The 14,914-nt window shown below is 34.0% G+C and overlaps 1 protein-coding gene across 11 annotated transcripts in view; it reads left to right on the top strand.

Annotated features, from left to right (window-relative positions):
- Positions 1–14,914, top strand: part of PUM2 (pumilio RNA binding family member 2) — an 83,727-nt gene that overhangs the window by 41,114 nt on the left and 27,699 nt on the right. For 7 of the 11 annotated variants that reach the window (XM_074341706.1, XM_074341714.1, XM_074341712.1 and 4 more), the window contains 4 exons: positions 1,814–1,956; positions 3,397–3,526; positions 12,006–12,149; positions 12,266–12,556. In XM_074341706.1, coding sequence (XP_074197807.1) covers positions 1,814–1,956; positions 3,397–3,526; positions 12,006–12,149; positions 12,266–12,556 — 708 coding nt within the window. The remainder of the gene's footprint in view (positions 1–1,813; positions 1,957–3,396; positions 3,527–12,005; positions 12,150–12,265; positions 12,557–14,914) is intronic. The other 4 variants (XM_074341715.1, XM_074341713.1, XM_074341709.1 and 1 more) reach the window with 1 other exon arrangement.

Genomic DNA, 14,914 nt, shown 5'->3' with positions numbered 1-14,914 from the left:
ATCTATTAGATGATTTTAAATCCACTATTATCATGACTGCAGAAGAATTAGTCTTAGGCATTTGTGTGTGGGGGTGTGTGTGTGTGTTTTGTACTCAAGACGTTATTTTAAGAAGTGAAAAAAACATTAATTTCAAATTCTTATTTGATATCTTAGCAGACTAAAACTAACCTGTCACATTCAGTCGTTTTTGGTATAGATCTGCATGTGATTACATAAGGTGTGAGCTTTCCTGGTACCGTTTAACTGGATGTTAATATGTAAAATGCTGATATACCATACATGCATATGGAAAGTCATTAACGTCTGGAACTGAAAGAAGCAACTTTAAGGGGTCATTAGTTTTGAGATAAGCATTCTAGGCATTCTGGACTTACTGAGGCTTTCTAAGATCATCACTGTCCAGTAGAAATAGAACGTGAGCCAGATAATGTAATTTAGATTTTTCTAGTAACCACATTATAAAAGTAAAAAAACAGATGAAATTAATTTAACATTATGTTTGATTTAGCCCAGTATATAATGTAGTCAGTATTTTTTTAAATTATTAATTGGTATTTTAGATTTTTTTTTAATGCTAAGTATTCAGAATTCTGGGTGAATTACATACATAACAGCATATCTCAATTCAGGCTGTCCAACTTTTAATTGTTTAGCCACAAGTGACTTCTGGCTACTGTTTAGGACTACGAGATAGATGTCTGATTCTTTTATTTTGTCTTATTTTGACAGTGTATTCTTTCGTCATAAATCCTTTTCTGTATTTTAACAGTCCTCATTGTAGATTGTACTTAAACTGTCTTTAGAAATATATTTTACCTTTCAATTTTTTAGAGCTTTTCATTTTAGTCATTTAGTCAATTATATTGGCCTTTATTTTCTTCCAAAACAAAGTGAAACCAAAAGAGTTTGATTTTTCAAATTAGATACACTAAATCATATAAGTGGAATTTAGGAAGTTTTTGTTATATCAGTCTGGAATCATAACATCTTAATCATTAGTTTAATGGTGAGGCTTATTTTGCATGATGTTACATACTGTCCAGGAATCAAACTTTATCTTGAATAAGGTGGAATTGAGCAAGAATTCATGCTGTTTTTCCTGGTTCGCATTTTTATGTCTGTGTCTCTCTGTGATTATATTACAGTTTTTTCTTGTCTTAACTCACTAGTCCCATTTTCCTAACCACACAAACATTGATGTGTTATTTGTTTTCATGTGATTCTCAGTTGCTATGTGAGAATTATAACTATTTCAGATATGAAGAATATTTTTAAATTAAGGTTTACCATTCAGAAATAGTTGTAGCAAGCTTGGTACCAGAATGTTCCCTAGTTATGTTATATAGATTACAGATTAAAAGCTTAAAGTGTTTCATTTTCAATAAGAAAATACCCTTTTTAAAGAAAGTGATGAATCGAGTGTAGGAAATCGTACAGTTTTATGGTGTCTTATGTTCCTGTTTGCCAGTATCAAACCTATACACTAGCGTTCAGTAAGTGCTGAGTAGATGGTTAAGTGTCCTGTCAGTTCATTGATCCTCTTGAGTTTAGCTTCACATCTCTCCGTTAAGGCCACTGCTGTCATTCCTGAATTCTTTCTCTTTTAATAATATATATATGAATGAAACTTTCTCCCTAATAAAACAAAGAGAAAGGGGAAAGCAGTTGTATGTGGATAGAGGATTATAAGGACATCTGCTCTAAGTCTTATGTCTTTCCCTTTTTATAATCTAGTGGTAACTGACTTTATCTGTAAGATGTAGTGACTTTTTTCTTTTTTTGGGGGGGTGGGGTGTGGTGTGGGGTTTAGGTCCGGCAGTGGTTCCACCTCAGTATTACGGTGTTCCGTGGGGGGTGTATCCAGCCAATTTATTTCAGCAGCAAGCTGCAGCTGCGGCAAACAACACAGCAAATCAGCAAGCAGCATCACAAGCTCAGCCTGGACAGCAACAGGTATAGGCCTGCCTTCATTAAATAATACCTGGAGAGTCTTTGAAATTGTGTGAGCTCCTTGCATTCAAGATCTGTGGGCTGGTTTTGGTTTTGGTTTTGGTTTCGGTTTTTGGTTTTCATTTTCCTCAGTATGTAATACAGTACCTGTCATTTAGTTGGTACACAAGAATTGTTTACATGGTTTGGTTATTTTTCTAATTGTAGCTATATGAACTTAAAGATTTGGTTGTATTCCACTTCTACATTTCTGTTACTGAAATCTCTAACAGATTATTAACTTTCTTTTCATCACTTCTTAAAATGTGCTAATAATGTTCCTGTTACAGTAATTGTCTCTTCATTTTCTTCTGGGTGTTTAAATTACTATTTTAAATATTAATATATTTCTGACCCCCAAAAAGATTACTGAATACTTTAAATTCCAGCCACTTTCCTGAAACTATTTTTAAAAATAAATTTAAAAGAAAAATTAATTCTGATTGTCAGATTTATCATATTTATACCAAAGAAGCAACTTAATGACAAGTATAGTGTTTTGTTACTTGGCAGTTGATTTTCTTCTAAACTATACTGATGTCTGTTAAAGCTGTCCTTTGACTCAGTGCTTGTAGATTATACCACAGCATCATTTAATAAATTCTTTTCTAGTCTGTACCTTCTAGGCAAACAAAAATAGCACACTACCTGAACATTACACATACCTCTGTGTGATGCTTACATAGATGGACTTAAAATGAATGCCCCTTGTCCTGAATTGTTTAAATATTTTCCTTTGTGAAATTAATGTGTATCATGCTTGTGTATAATCACTACAATAGCCATGTATTACAAAGAAGTAAAATTAGACCAGCCGTAAGAGTTTTCACTTTTTTTAAATAAAATTTTGTGTTCCTTTTTTCACCCTTAGGTTTTACAGTAAAGAGTAGCTTTTAAAGTTACTTTTATTAAAGTTACTGAATTCTGAAATTTTGGTTCAATTTGAAGTTTTCATTCTGCATCACAGTCTCATAACAGACTAATCAAATAATCATACTTGATATACTCCCTTAAGCTCCCTGTGTTTCAGTTTTAGAAAATAATAAAATTAAAAATTGTTGTCTTCATCTAAGATTTTCAATACCACCCTCTCCCTCAAATAAATCTCTCATTTTAATTCTACTTTGGTAAGTTAAAGTTAAAGAGTACAAATACTAGAAATTTTTCCAGAGACCTTTTAGAATCTCCATGTGTTTGAATAGATTGTTCTAGGTGTCAAGAGCCAGTGATTGTATTTCTGATGTTAAGTATTTTGTCTTTTTTTATGCTAGACTGATGTTTCGTTGGATGTAAATATGTTCAGAGAATATCCACAGGCGATTTGTGATATATACAAAGTTATCCAAGATAATTATTTATCTTTTATTTTATAATTTCATTAAGGAAATCATTTGTTCTTTGTAGGTTCTCCGTGCTGGAGCAGGTCAGCGCCCTCTTACTCCCAGTCAGGGCCAGCAAGGGCAGCAAGCTGAATCACTTGCAGCAGCAAATCCAACTTTGGCTTTTGGTCAGGGTCTTGCTACCGGCATGCCAGGTATACAGTTGGTTAGTTGTGGAAATTTGAATAGATTTTAAACTTCAATGTTTAATGTAGATTTTCACACTGAAGAGGGAGAAAAATCAAGAAATGTCTTTAAAATATATTCCAATAAATTGTTTAGAACTCAGATGCCAGTAGTTGGAATCAGTTTGTGAGACTTGATAGGGATGGCGGATATGTATTAGAATTCTCAAAACCATTTTTTCTTAGTCTGTTTATGACATAAATCATAGCATCTTTACAGTGGAATGTACCCCAGAATTCTTAATGCAGTGCTTCAAGAAATAAAACCACTTGGTGGCTTGTAGGATAAAAACTATTTGCCGTTTCTGCCATATAAGAACAGTCATTTAATTAACACTGAAAAATGTGCAGCTAACATTTTCCACTTAGAACATTGTTTAGTCTTGTTTAGCACATTTATAGTATCTTAAGATATTGGTGTTTGTAACCTAATGGCATCAGTGTTTACAAAAATTTTTGGCCCGTTGCCACATTACAACTTTTAGAAAAGACCAACAGAATACATTTTTTGTGAAGTAAATTTGTGTGAAACTAAATACAAACTTACTACTTTAACAGTAGTGGAAGGTGGAAGGAAGGTGTTTTCTTAAGCTAATAAAGCAGCACTTGTTATGTTTTAAAAGTGAGATTTAAAGGCTACATTTGAATATCAGTAGGTAATGCATCTCTTCCCATTCTGTTCCTAGTTCTCTCCACTCCTGAAGGTTCACCTTTTCTTTTAAATATGCTATTTTTTCACTTTTAGTGTATGAGTAGTTACTGCTGTAACTATATAGATTACAGCTGACCCACCGATTTGAACTGCATGGATCCACTTACGTGCAGATCTTTTTCAGTAAATACAACAAAATCTGTGGTTGGTTCAATTTGGCAGATGCAGAATAGCGGATATGGAGGGTTGACTGTAAAGTAATATGCAGATTTTCAGTAGACTGCACAGAGGGTCAGTGCCCCTAACTCCTGCATTGTTCCAGAGTCGGCTGTGCTTATTAATGAAATATGTGCTGTAGTTTCCACTTAATTGTACTGTAGTTAAATTTTCTATTCAGATCATTTAGGAAATTTGTTTGATGTATTAGAAAAGGTCCTGACTTACATGACTGAGGGTTTCTTTACATGCTGCTGAATATTTCTGTGTGTTAATTGGAGGATTTCTCTATCAATTACACTCATTCTGTTCTCTGAAATTCTAAGGTCTGGGTTTATCATCTTTTCTAGCCTGCTGAATGAAAAGATGTTAATATTGCCATCCCCAAAGTATGGATGATGGTAGGATGGAGTCATTCTCATTATTTTTTTTTTTTCACCCCAGCTATATACTTGCTTCATGGAAGCTACAGTCCAACAGCAGCTATAGATTAGAGACCCTGGCAAAAGCAGCCCTTTGAGAAATGGACTATAAAGTTGAAGTTGTAGACACATGGAGGGACATGAAACAGGGCTAAAATGAATTGAGCTGGGAGCTTATGAAAGCCACCTCTGAGACTACTCTGGGTCCCTTTTGGGGTTTAGCTATAAGCAGAAAAGGGCAAACAGTCACGGCATATAACAGTCCTGTCTCACTAGATTCTAAGTAGGACATTGCTACTGTATATATTTGCTATTCCCTGTCACTATTACTTATCTTTCCAGGCTCTTGGCGCTGGTTCTGTTACTCATTTCCTAAATGCCCTTGTCGTTTCTTCACATTCAGCTCATGTTCTTACTTACTAAAGATATTGAGGTATTTTGCTATTGATTTTTATCAACTCTGGTCTTCTCAAAGTTTATTTTTATGTTCATGTCTCTCCATTCTCTGAGAAAGTTCTTTATTTTTGTTTGTTTTGTTCATTAGTGAACTTTATGTTGGTAATCCTAAAAGAAAACTACTTTTTACACTATATTTGTCTAAAAACAATTGACTATCATTGGAGTGATGAGAAAATTAAAAACAGGTAAAACTTTCAGGAAAAAAGAACGGATTATTTTATCTCACCTCAGCCACAACTCTAGTCTCTTTACAAATATAAATATAAAAATCATTCTCATAAAAGGGGCTTTCCTGGTATTAATATTTATATCCCTAAGTGACTTTTTAACTGTTCATATGATTCCCTCATTGTAAAACTTTTCTCTCATACCTTCTGTACTTAATTCTGCCTAGGACTATTACGAAATAATTCCTTATTCAAATAGTTACATAGTTATAAAGCTTAGTGTGCTAATACAAGAGCCTCAGTTAAGAAAATTGATGTTTGTTTCTTCAAGACTCATACGGTCTTTTGCTTGTCCACCTTCTGTCTTTCTTCACTTTTCATCCATCAAATCCCTGGTCCTCATACTATATTGATTATAGACTTTTAGTCCTTCTGCTTGATCATATATGCCATCTGGTTTTTTTTGGTCTCATATTTTTATTAGCCTTTGTCCCTCAGCCACCTCATTTCCTACAAGTACTGTGCTAGTCTGCCTCTTCATTCTAAAAAGCTTTCTCTGTCTTATACTCTCTTTCTGGACTACCTTTCATATTTTATGTTCTCCATACTTGTTTTAAGCCCTGCCTCCATGATTCCTTTTCAGTAGCTCTAATGTAACTCAGGAGCAATTGCCAAAGTATGACTTCCTCTCCTCCATCCTTATTTTTCTCAATTCTTTGTTGCATTACACCATAGTGAGTATGTCAGCTTTCTGCCCCTCCTCTCTGCTCCATTTATGTGATATTTTACTCTCCTCACTTTCCCATCTTACTGCTTTTTGTCAATCTCCCTTTCTTCTTTATATCATTTTAACGTAAAAGACAAATGTGGCTTAGTGACTAGATGCCTTGGAGTCAGAGCTGCCATTATTGCTCTACCACTTAGTTGTGTGACCTCTCTGAACTTCACTTGCAATATTGGAAAAAATAGAAGTACTTTACACTTTTGCTGTGGGAGAGTCTTACCTATTTTGATCTTTTCACCTATCATCCTTGTGCCAGTAAACCAGTGAGTTTCCATCTGCATCTTGGGTTCTTTTCTGAACACCTAACACATTTCTACCTTTGTACAGGATATTATTTATATGATCCAGCTACTCCTTAAACTGCAAATGTCCAAAAATGAACTCATCTCTCCCAAATTTGCTTATCTTTTCATTTACCCTATTTCACTATTAACTCCGCTGTCCCCTTGAACTAGAAATTTTTGGCTTCACTCTCAGAGTCATCTTAAACTTTTATTCATTTCTTTTCATCTCTGCTTTTCTTGTTAAGATTCTCCCATATCCTTCTACAACTGTGTCTGCCTCAAAACTCTTGTTTATTTCCTCTTTTTATTCTCCTTTCAGTTGCCTTTCAGAAATACAGGTTAGTTTATACCATTTCAGTTCTTAACATTTTCATTAATCTAGCTCCAAGCTACCTTTTAATCTAATCAGTGTCCCGCAGTTGTGTGCTTTAACACACTAGATCACATACTTTTCCACTAACATACTTGCACTTCTATGCCTCTGGCCCTAGCTAATGTTTTTAGCTTAGAATACCTTTTTATAAATTTTCAGCAAAACTAGGGTATATAATTTTACATTTTCCTTTTTAAGGCCTCGCTTTATAAATACTTCATGATTAACTTTCCTTCTCACAGCATCCTTTCCATGAAGCCTTCCCTAATATTTCCCATTGCTTGTTCATTAATAATTATTTCTCCTGCCATTCTTATGGCACATAATTTGCAACTTTTTTTTTTTTAAGTACTTTTGTCTGCCTTGCATTTCATTTATCAATTTTTTGGTTTGTTTTCTCAGTTTACTTATTTTACCATATTTGGAGGTGAGAAGTATCTTAAAGTGGAAGAATTTTGTATCTTTCCCTAAGGAAAGTTATTACATTAATGTCATGTCTAAAAATAAATGGCATCTTAGAATTAAGAATATATTTCATTACCTTCTCTATAAATTATATAATTCTTGAGTGTGGGGACTGTCTTCTTTTTTAATCCCTCGTATCTTGTCAAGTTCTCTAAGTATAAAGATATACAGTAGAAGTATACAGTAAGTATACAATAGAAATTAGAAACTTTTAAACTGAATGATTATGAAAATGCTATATATTTAAACTTGAGGACTACACCTAAAACAAACATAGATGAGAAATACATAAGCTTGAATGCATACACTAGAAAATAAGTTTCTATATGGGAACTGTAAAAGGAAGATAATAAGCCCAAAGAATTGTAGCAAGAAGCCAAATAGTAAAGATAGAACTGATGTGGATGAAGTAGACAACAAACATACAGTGAAAAGGTCAAATTATCCCATAAGTTACTTCTTTGAAAAGGCTAATGAGATTGATAAACCTCTGAGAGGCTCATCCAAAAAAAGATAAAGGGATAAGACATAAATACCAATATCAGAAAAAATAAAATAATCATAATAGGATATTAGGAACCAGCCTCATTTTAAGAAAGTGGAAAATGACTAGGAAAATGTTACCAAATAGACTCAGGGATATTTAGAAAATCTGAAGTCCATTACCATTAAATCAACTGAGTAATCAAAAATCTTCTAAGAAAATTCCGCGCTAACACAACTTCAGTGGTGAATGATACTGGTCATTTAAGAAAGAACTAATTCTAACAATTCCAGTTTTTAAAATTCTAGAGAATAGAAAAGGAGGGTGTACTCCAAGTCATTTCATGCTGCAAGCATAATCTTGATATTAAAAGCCATCAAAGAGAGAAAAGAAAATTGGATTTAGAAATACTGAGTTAAATATTAGCAAACCAGATCTAGCAATATAAAGCAAGATAATATATAACATACAAGTTGATTTTATCCCAAGAACGCAAGGTGAACATTAGTAAGTCACACAGCATAATTTGCTACATTAAAAAAATAAAAGAGAATAATCATGAGAACTTACCAAAAGATGCAAGAAAAGCATAATAAATTTATATGTTGACTTTTTGAACAAAGCTCTCTTTAACAAATATGAACCAGAAGAACTTCTTAAATATGCTAGGGGGAGATTACCCCCCTCACCACCACCTCAAACAAATGATGACAAGCTTCCATAGGAAATACTGAAAGTTTTCCCTTTAACACTAGGAATAAAACAAGCATTTCTACTAATGTTATTTCTCTTCAACATTATATTAAAGATCCTAGCCAGTGCTATAACATGAAGGAAATTCTAATAAAATGAAAAAGTTCTATAAAGGAAGAAACAGTACTGTCATTTGCAGAAAATATAGTTGTGTATTAACTGAATCTGCGTATAAAGTAATAGGATTAATTTTTTTTGTTCAGGTTTTGGGGTATAAAAACCAAGTTAAATTTTTTTTCTGTTAGTCAACAACGTAATGTTTTGAAATGAAAAATTTTGAAGATTATTAAACATGCCAGTTCTCCCCGTATTAACCTATAGTTTCAGTGTATTCCCAATCAAAAATTCTAATGGATTCTTTCTGTGGTTCTTTTTGAAAACTGATATTAAAATTTAATGAAAATGCAAAGAATCAAGATTAACCAAAACACTCTTAAAAACATAAAAGTAGGAGGACTTACTCTATTCTGACTTACACCCTAAGGTAAGATTTACTCTAAAGCTATAGTTGAATTATATGAAGAGAGAAACAGACCAATGTAACAGAATAGATACCTCAGAAGTGAGATCCTGAAAGAAATGGGCACCTAATTAATAGCAAAGAAAACAGCACGAAATTGTAGGGAGAAATGACTTGTTTTATAAATAAGATGAAATAAAGAAAATTGATATATTTGGGCAACAGATTGAACCCCTGCCTTACCGTATATCCAGTAATTGACTCCATTTGGATTTTAGATGTAAATGGGGAAAAGTGGAATTTTAAAGCTGTTACAAGGTAATACAGGAAAAAGTTATGAAAATAAAGGAAATAATAAATTTAAATCCACTGATTAAAAAGTCATCATAAAGAGAATGGAAGGTCAGGCTAGGAATGGAAGCAGATACATGCAGTATATTAAAACAGTGGAAAACTTGGGTTTAGCATACATAAAAAATTTTGAATCAGTAAGAAAAGACAGCCCAACTGGAAAATGGGTGAAAGACTTGAACAGCTGTTTCCCAAAAGGAAATCCAGATGCCCAGTTAGCATATGAAAAGATGCTCAGCCTCCTTAGTAATGGGGAAAGATCAAAACCACGAGAATACTTTTGCATATCTTCCATATTAGCCAGTTTTTTAAAGTCTGACAGTATCATTAAAGTCATAGAGCAGTGGGAACTCTAATACCAAGGTAATAAAAGTGTAAATTTGCACAGCCACTTTGGAGGCAGTTTGGCATCATTTACAAGTTTGAAAATATACATACCCTGTGACTCAGGGTATCTACTACTAAATATATACCTTAGAATAAAGAAATACATACATGTACCAGGATACATGTACAAAAATGTTTATGGCAGTACTTTTGGCAGTGGCCCTAAACTAGGAATAGTGTAAATGCAGAATGGATAAATTCATTGTGCTTTTTGCCCAATGAGGTGCTATGCAGTAGTGAAATTGGAAACTAGGAAAGTCTATATGTAACCACATAGATGAATCATACATAAAATTTTTTAAATAATTCAAACCAAATGATTAGAAGCATTTATGGAAAACAGAATGATGTACAGTTCAAAGGGACAGAGAAGATGTGGTAGAGCTGGGACATGCCAGAGGTGGGGTGCTGTGCAGTTTTCTATTCTTGACTTTAATGGTGGTTACACTTTTTCTTGTTATAGTCATTATGCTGTACTTATGCTTTATTTCACAATAACAAATTTTTAAACACTTAAGTATCATGCTGTGCTAATCAACTACATTTTCTGGTTAAGAAAAAAATTACTCTCAGCCCCCTTTCTCTAGATCCCTTCCAGTCTTTTTTACAGCAAAACTCTTCAAAAGTATTTCTGTACTTGTTTGTGGTTCTTCCATTCTTTACTGAACTCACCAAAGTTTGATTTTCATCCTTACCAGAATGACTTCCATGTTGCTAAATCCATTGATCAGGTTCTCAACTCTTAATGGCTCTTGGCAACATTTGACATAGTTGAACAGTCTTCGTTCAAATTCTTTTTTGTTCGGCCTTCAGCAGACCACATTGTTCCATTTTCTTTCTTCCTTGCTGGCTATTCCCTCTCAGTCTCTTCCCTGGTTCCTCATCTCTTCAGCCTCTTTATGTGAAATACCCTCAGTCCCTAGGCCCCTTTTTTTATTTTCTTGGTGATTTAATCCTTTTTAGTTTATGCTATCCTTATGTTGACCTCTCAGATTTATAACTCTAGCCTGGACTTCTCTCCTAAATTCTAGACTTGTATATCCTGTTGGACATTTATAGTCAGATATCTAATAATCTTCTGAAATTTATCATGTTCTTTCCAGGAGGTGAGGGCTTAAAATCTCAACATGGCTGGTCCTTCTAATTCATATCCATTATAATAAAACTGTAATTGTGAAAGAGAATTGCTGCATTTAATTAAAATAACTGCAGGTGAAAGTTTTGGTCTTGGTGGTAAAGATAGAGTTTAAACTTAAAAGTATTTGAGGGTGCCAGTACATATTTGCAAATAGTCATCAGATTTTTGAGCCTGAGTCCTTGTTACTAAGACAGCCTTTCTCAGCCTGAGTTCTGGGAGAGAATAAGCCTGTTGCCCTGTGGTGTCCACTGTATAGTTAACTGTTCTCCCATGCATCTAGAGTGATTCTTGTTAGGACCATCCTTGAGAAAACTGGCAAAATAGTCAATTTTCTGTTCAAAATGGTCGTTTTCTGTTCTGTGGTTCAGATGAGGAATTCCTACTGAGAAAGGCTACTAAGAGGTAAACGTCACTCCTGCAGTTCTGAATAATGCAAATTGTCACCTCCCTTGTGCTCAAGGCTGTTAGAAAACTAATGCCTACATGATTTTATTCAAACTCTAGTTTAAGAACCTTTACAAATTGACTGTTACTTTATAGTTTTAAGGTATCTGCTTCTATCATGATTTAAGTTTTTAAAGAGATGCTTACAAATGAAAATCTGAGGGAATGTTGGTAATGAGGCACTTGGTTTAGAAATTTACTACAACTGCATCATAAATCTTAGTGTTCTTCCTCACTTCCCCAAGTCTTTCTATTCATTCTCCTCCAAGGAGAACTGACTAATTGGTAATAATTTTCAGCTATCAGCTCTTGATTGCCTGTAGTTTCTATATCAAGGAATATACCTCATTATTTTGTGGTCTATAAGCAAAAGGCATCTCTGTTAAAATTTACAGAAAAAAATTTACTTATGCTCTATTGCATTTTCATATATTTAGTAATACCTTCTCAGATGTGTTTGCCTTTTATATGGTAACTATTTAAGGATATTATATTAAAAGTTTAAATAGCTGTGTTTTCTGGTTGATTAAAAACACAAATGGGGGGGAAATAAATACATGTTTTCTATAGTAAATGTTTTCATTGTGAACATTATTTTAATATTATCTAGGCTATCAAGTACTAGCTCCAACTGCCTATTATGATCAGACTGGTGCTTTAGTGGTTGGCCCTGGAGCAAGAACTGGCCTTGGAGCTCCAGTTCGATTAATGGCTCCAACACCTGTTTTAATTAGTTCAGCAGCAGCACAAGCTGGTAAGTATAACTGATGTTTTCAGGGATAATGTTTTTCTGGTGGTGTTTGAGATATTTTAAAAATAGAAAATGGGTTTCTGGGTAGTTTTAAGAAGTGTCTGAAATTTATTTTACAGCAGCAGCAGCAGCAGCAGCTGGAGGAACTGCAAATAGTCTCACAGGCAGCACAAATGGTCTATTCCGGCCAATTGGCACTCAGCCACCACCGCAGCAGCAGCAGCAGCAGCCAAGCACTAATCTACAGTCTAATTCATTTTATGGGAGCACTTCTTTGACTAATAGCTCCCAGAGCAGTTCTTTATTTTCTCACGGACCTGGCCAGCCTGGAAGTACATCTCTTGGCTTTGGAAGCAGTAGCTCTTTGGGTGCTGCTATAGGCTCCGCCCTCAGTGGATTTGGTTCGTCAGGTAAGTTTCTTTTTAAGATGAGTGTACTCTGCTAAGTGGACATGAGGTATATGTATTTGGTTTTCATATTAAGATAAGCAATAATAGCTTGTAGTGTAGAAAGGACAGGAATAAGTTGCTGTTTTATTGATTTAATTTTGTAGAAGAAAACTACCCCCCTGCAACATTTATCAATGTCTAACTCATTTCAAGCAGCCCATCCTTTACTCAAATATAATACATTTTCCCCTGGCTTTAAGAATTACATTACTGTAATTTGTTTTAGTAAGGTTTGTTTGGGACAGTATATTCTATTTACTAGTGCTTCCTTTTTTCCTGTATAATATTAATGTCTGAGGAAGTAAATATTTTGCTATGTTAAGTTAATGGTGTTTTAAAATACCAGTTATCTTTGTGTGCTCATCAGATGATTTATTCTTATTAAATGCTAGTGGTTGTTTATAGTCTTTATTTGGTATAATATGTAAAAGTGAAATATAATGGAATGTTCTAAATAGAAGCCCCTAAGAAACTATTAGTATGCTTCTCTTTATTTTAAACAGCTTAGCCTTTATCACTAAAAATTCATTTAAAAGACTCCTCCCTCATATCCTAGTTTCATATATAATACTTAAGAAATGCAAATTTTAAATAGCTTCACAAAATAATTTACCCACAAAAACCGGTTTTGTAGCTGAGGAAGAACTGAATCAGAAGAGGCCCACATTGCCATCCTGTTGACACACATTGTATTACCAGTCTCAAGTTACCAGAGTATTCAGGAAACATCTGGGAAAAAACAGCTTACCCTAGTTCTCTTGGTACAATTGACAGCCTTTTCTTTATGAGGGGCGGGGCCATTTATTCAGACCTCAAGAGGCTTTTTAAAATTTGTCTAGCATTTTGAGTCTTAAAACCTACTCCTTATCTGTTTCCCCACCACATTAAATTATATTCTTTTCTGGTGTGAAAAATGGCAAAACTAACACATACCAATCAATATTAACTATATTTGCCAATTTTCTAAGGAAATACCTCCTGAACATTTTTTAACACTCATATTTATAAAAGAGATGGTCTAAAACAGCTGTAAACTTAGGTTCAGAATGCTTTTTTGTTGTAATGAAATATAGGGTGATACCATGTTTGTCTAACAAAAAATTACCTAAAGAATAGGCACAGGAACTTCTAGTGAACATGGAGATTATTCAGTCTTTCAGTCTTCCTGTTTGAGTTTTTCATTCCTTTTGGAGTTTAGTATTTTAATCTCCAGCCCAAGCACTCCCATAAACTCATTTTTTGTTTCTGACAACTGACAAGCAATTTCCCCATATAATCCTAAATTGCTGAAGAAAGATAAAAGAACATACAACTTTTTTTAAAAAAAAGCTTTGTGGAAATAACTAATTTCTAAGTAGTAAATTGTAGGCCCTAAATAATCCAGGAAAAGTAGAGAAGGGATTTGATAAATCTTTGTTCCCTTTTCTAATAAAAATGTCACTGACGGTCTGGTATAGATTTGAAGCCTGCCTGCCACACCCCCCCTTTGCCTTATCCGGTTCTTCCAAATTCACATTTGTCTCTTAGTTGTTAAGACCCTTCCCCCTGCATTCAGGAACTGGTTGGCCATGAGCATTTTGTTCTCTACAGTTGTCCCCTGCAAAATGCCACTTTCCCAAAAACTGATCATCTTCATTCCTCTTTTGTTTGTAAGTATTGCTTACTCCCTTCTGATTTCCAATCTGGGGTACCTCTGTTTTACCTTGCTTCAGAGGACATTAACGATGGCCACTCCTAAAAACAGTAAATAATTTACCATCTCCCTCCTCTTGGACATTTCTTGAGAGTTCTTTCAAGTGCTACACTTATGTACTCGTACAAGTCCACCCATTGCAGTTTCATAACAGCAATTCCATACCTAAATGAAATCTAAAATATAATATGTTTATGTGCACACACAAAACATATACAGTCATTCTTTTACCTATATGATGAAATTATTCATGCTTAACAGTGTTAAACACCCCAGCTTATATAATGCAGTTTGCCAGAAAACTTATCCATTGTAACATAGTAATTAAATCATCCTATGACCCATTATATAGAATGTTCTGTTACAATTGAAAGTTGGTAATTTAACATTTTATACACAGTTGATAAATGATTAGTGACTCCATTGCCTGTCTAGCCTCTTAGATGTTTTAGATATACTTCATTTTCTATTTCATAGTCATACTGTTGCAGATAATTTAGGCATAATAGTATAATTTAAGGAGCCAGCTTGTTTATGTTTAAAGTAAAGCTATTTCTGAATTACTTGTAAATGTTTGGCTTGGCTTTCCCTTTCTAGAGGAAAATGATATTGCATGTGTCAAAACT

Source organism: Camelus bactrianus, chromosome 15 (genome assembly GCF_048773025.1).
Source record: "Camelus bactrianus isolate YW-2024 breed Bactrian camel chromosome 15, ASM4877302v1, whole genome shotgun sequence".
Lineage (NCBI taxonomy): Eukaryota > Metazoa > Chordata > Mammalia > Artiodactyla > Camelidae > Camelus > Camelus bactrianus.
The sequence above is the reverse complement of the archived record's forward strand: the minus strand, read 5'-3'. Positions and strand labels throughout refer to the sequence as shown.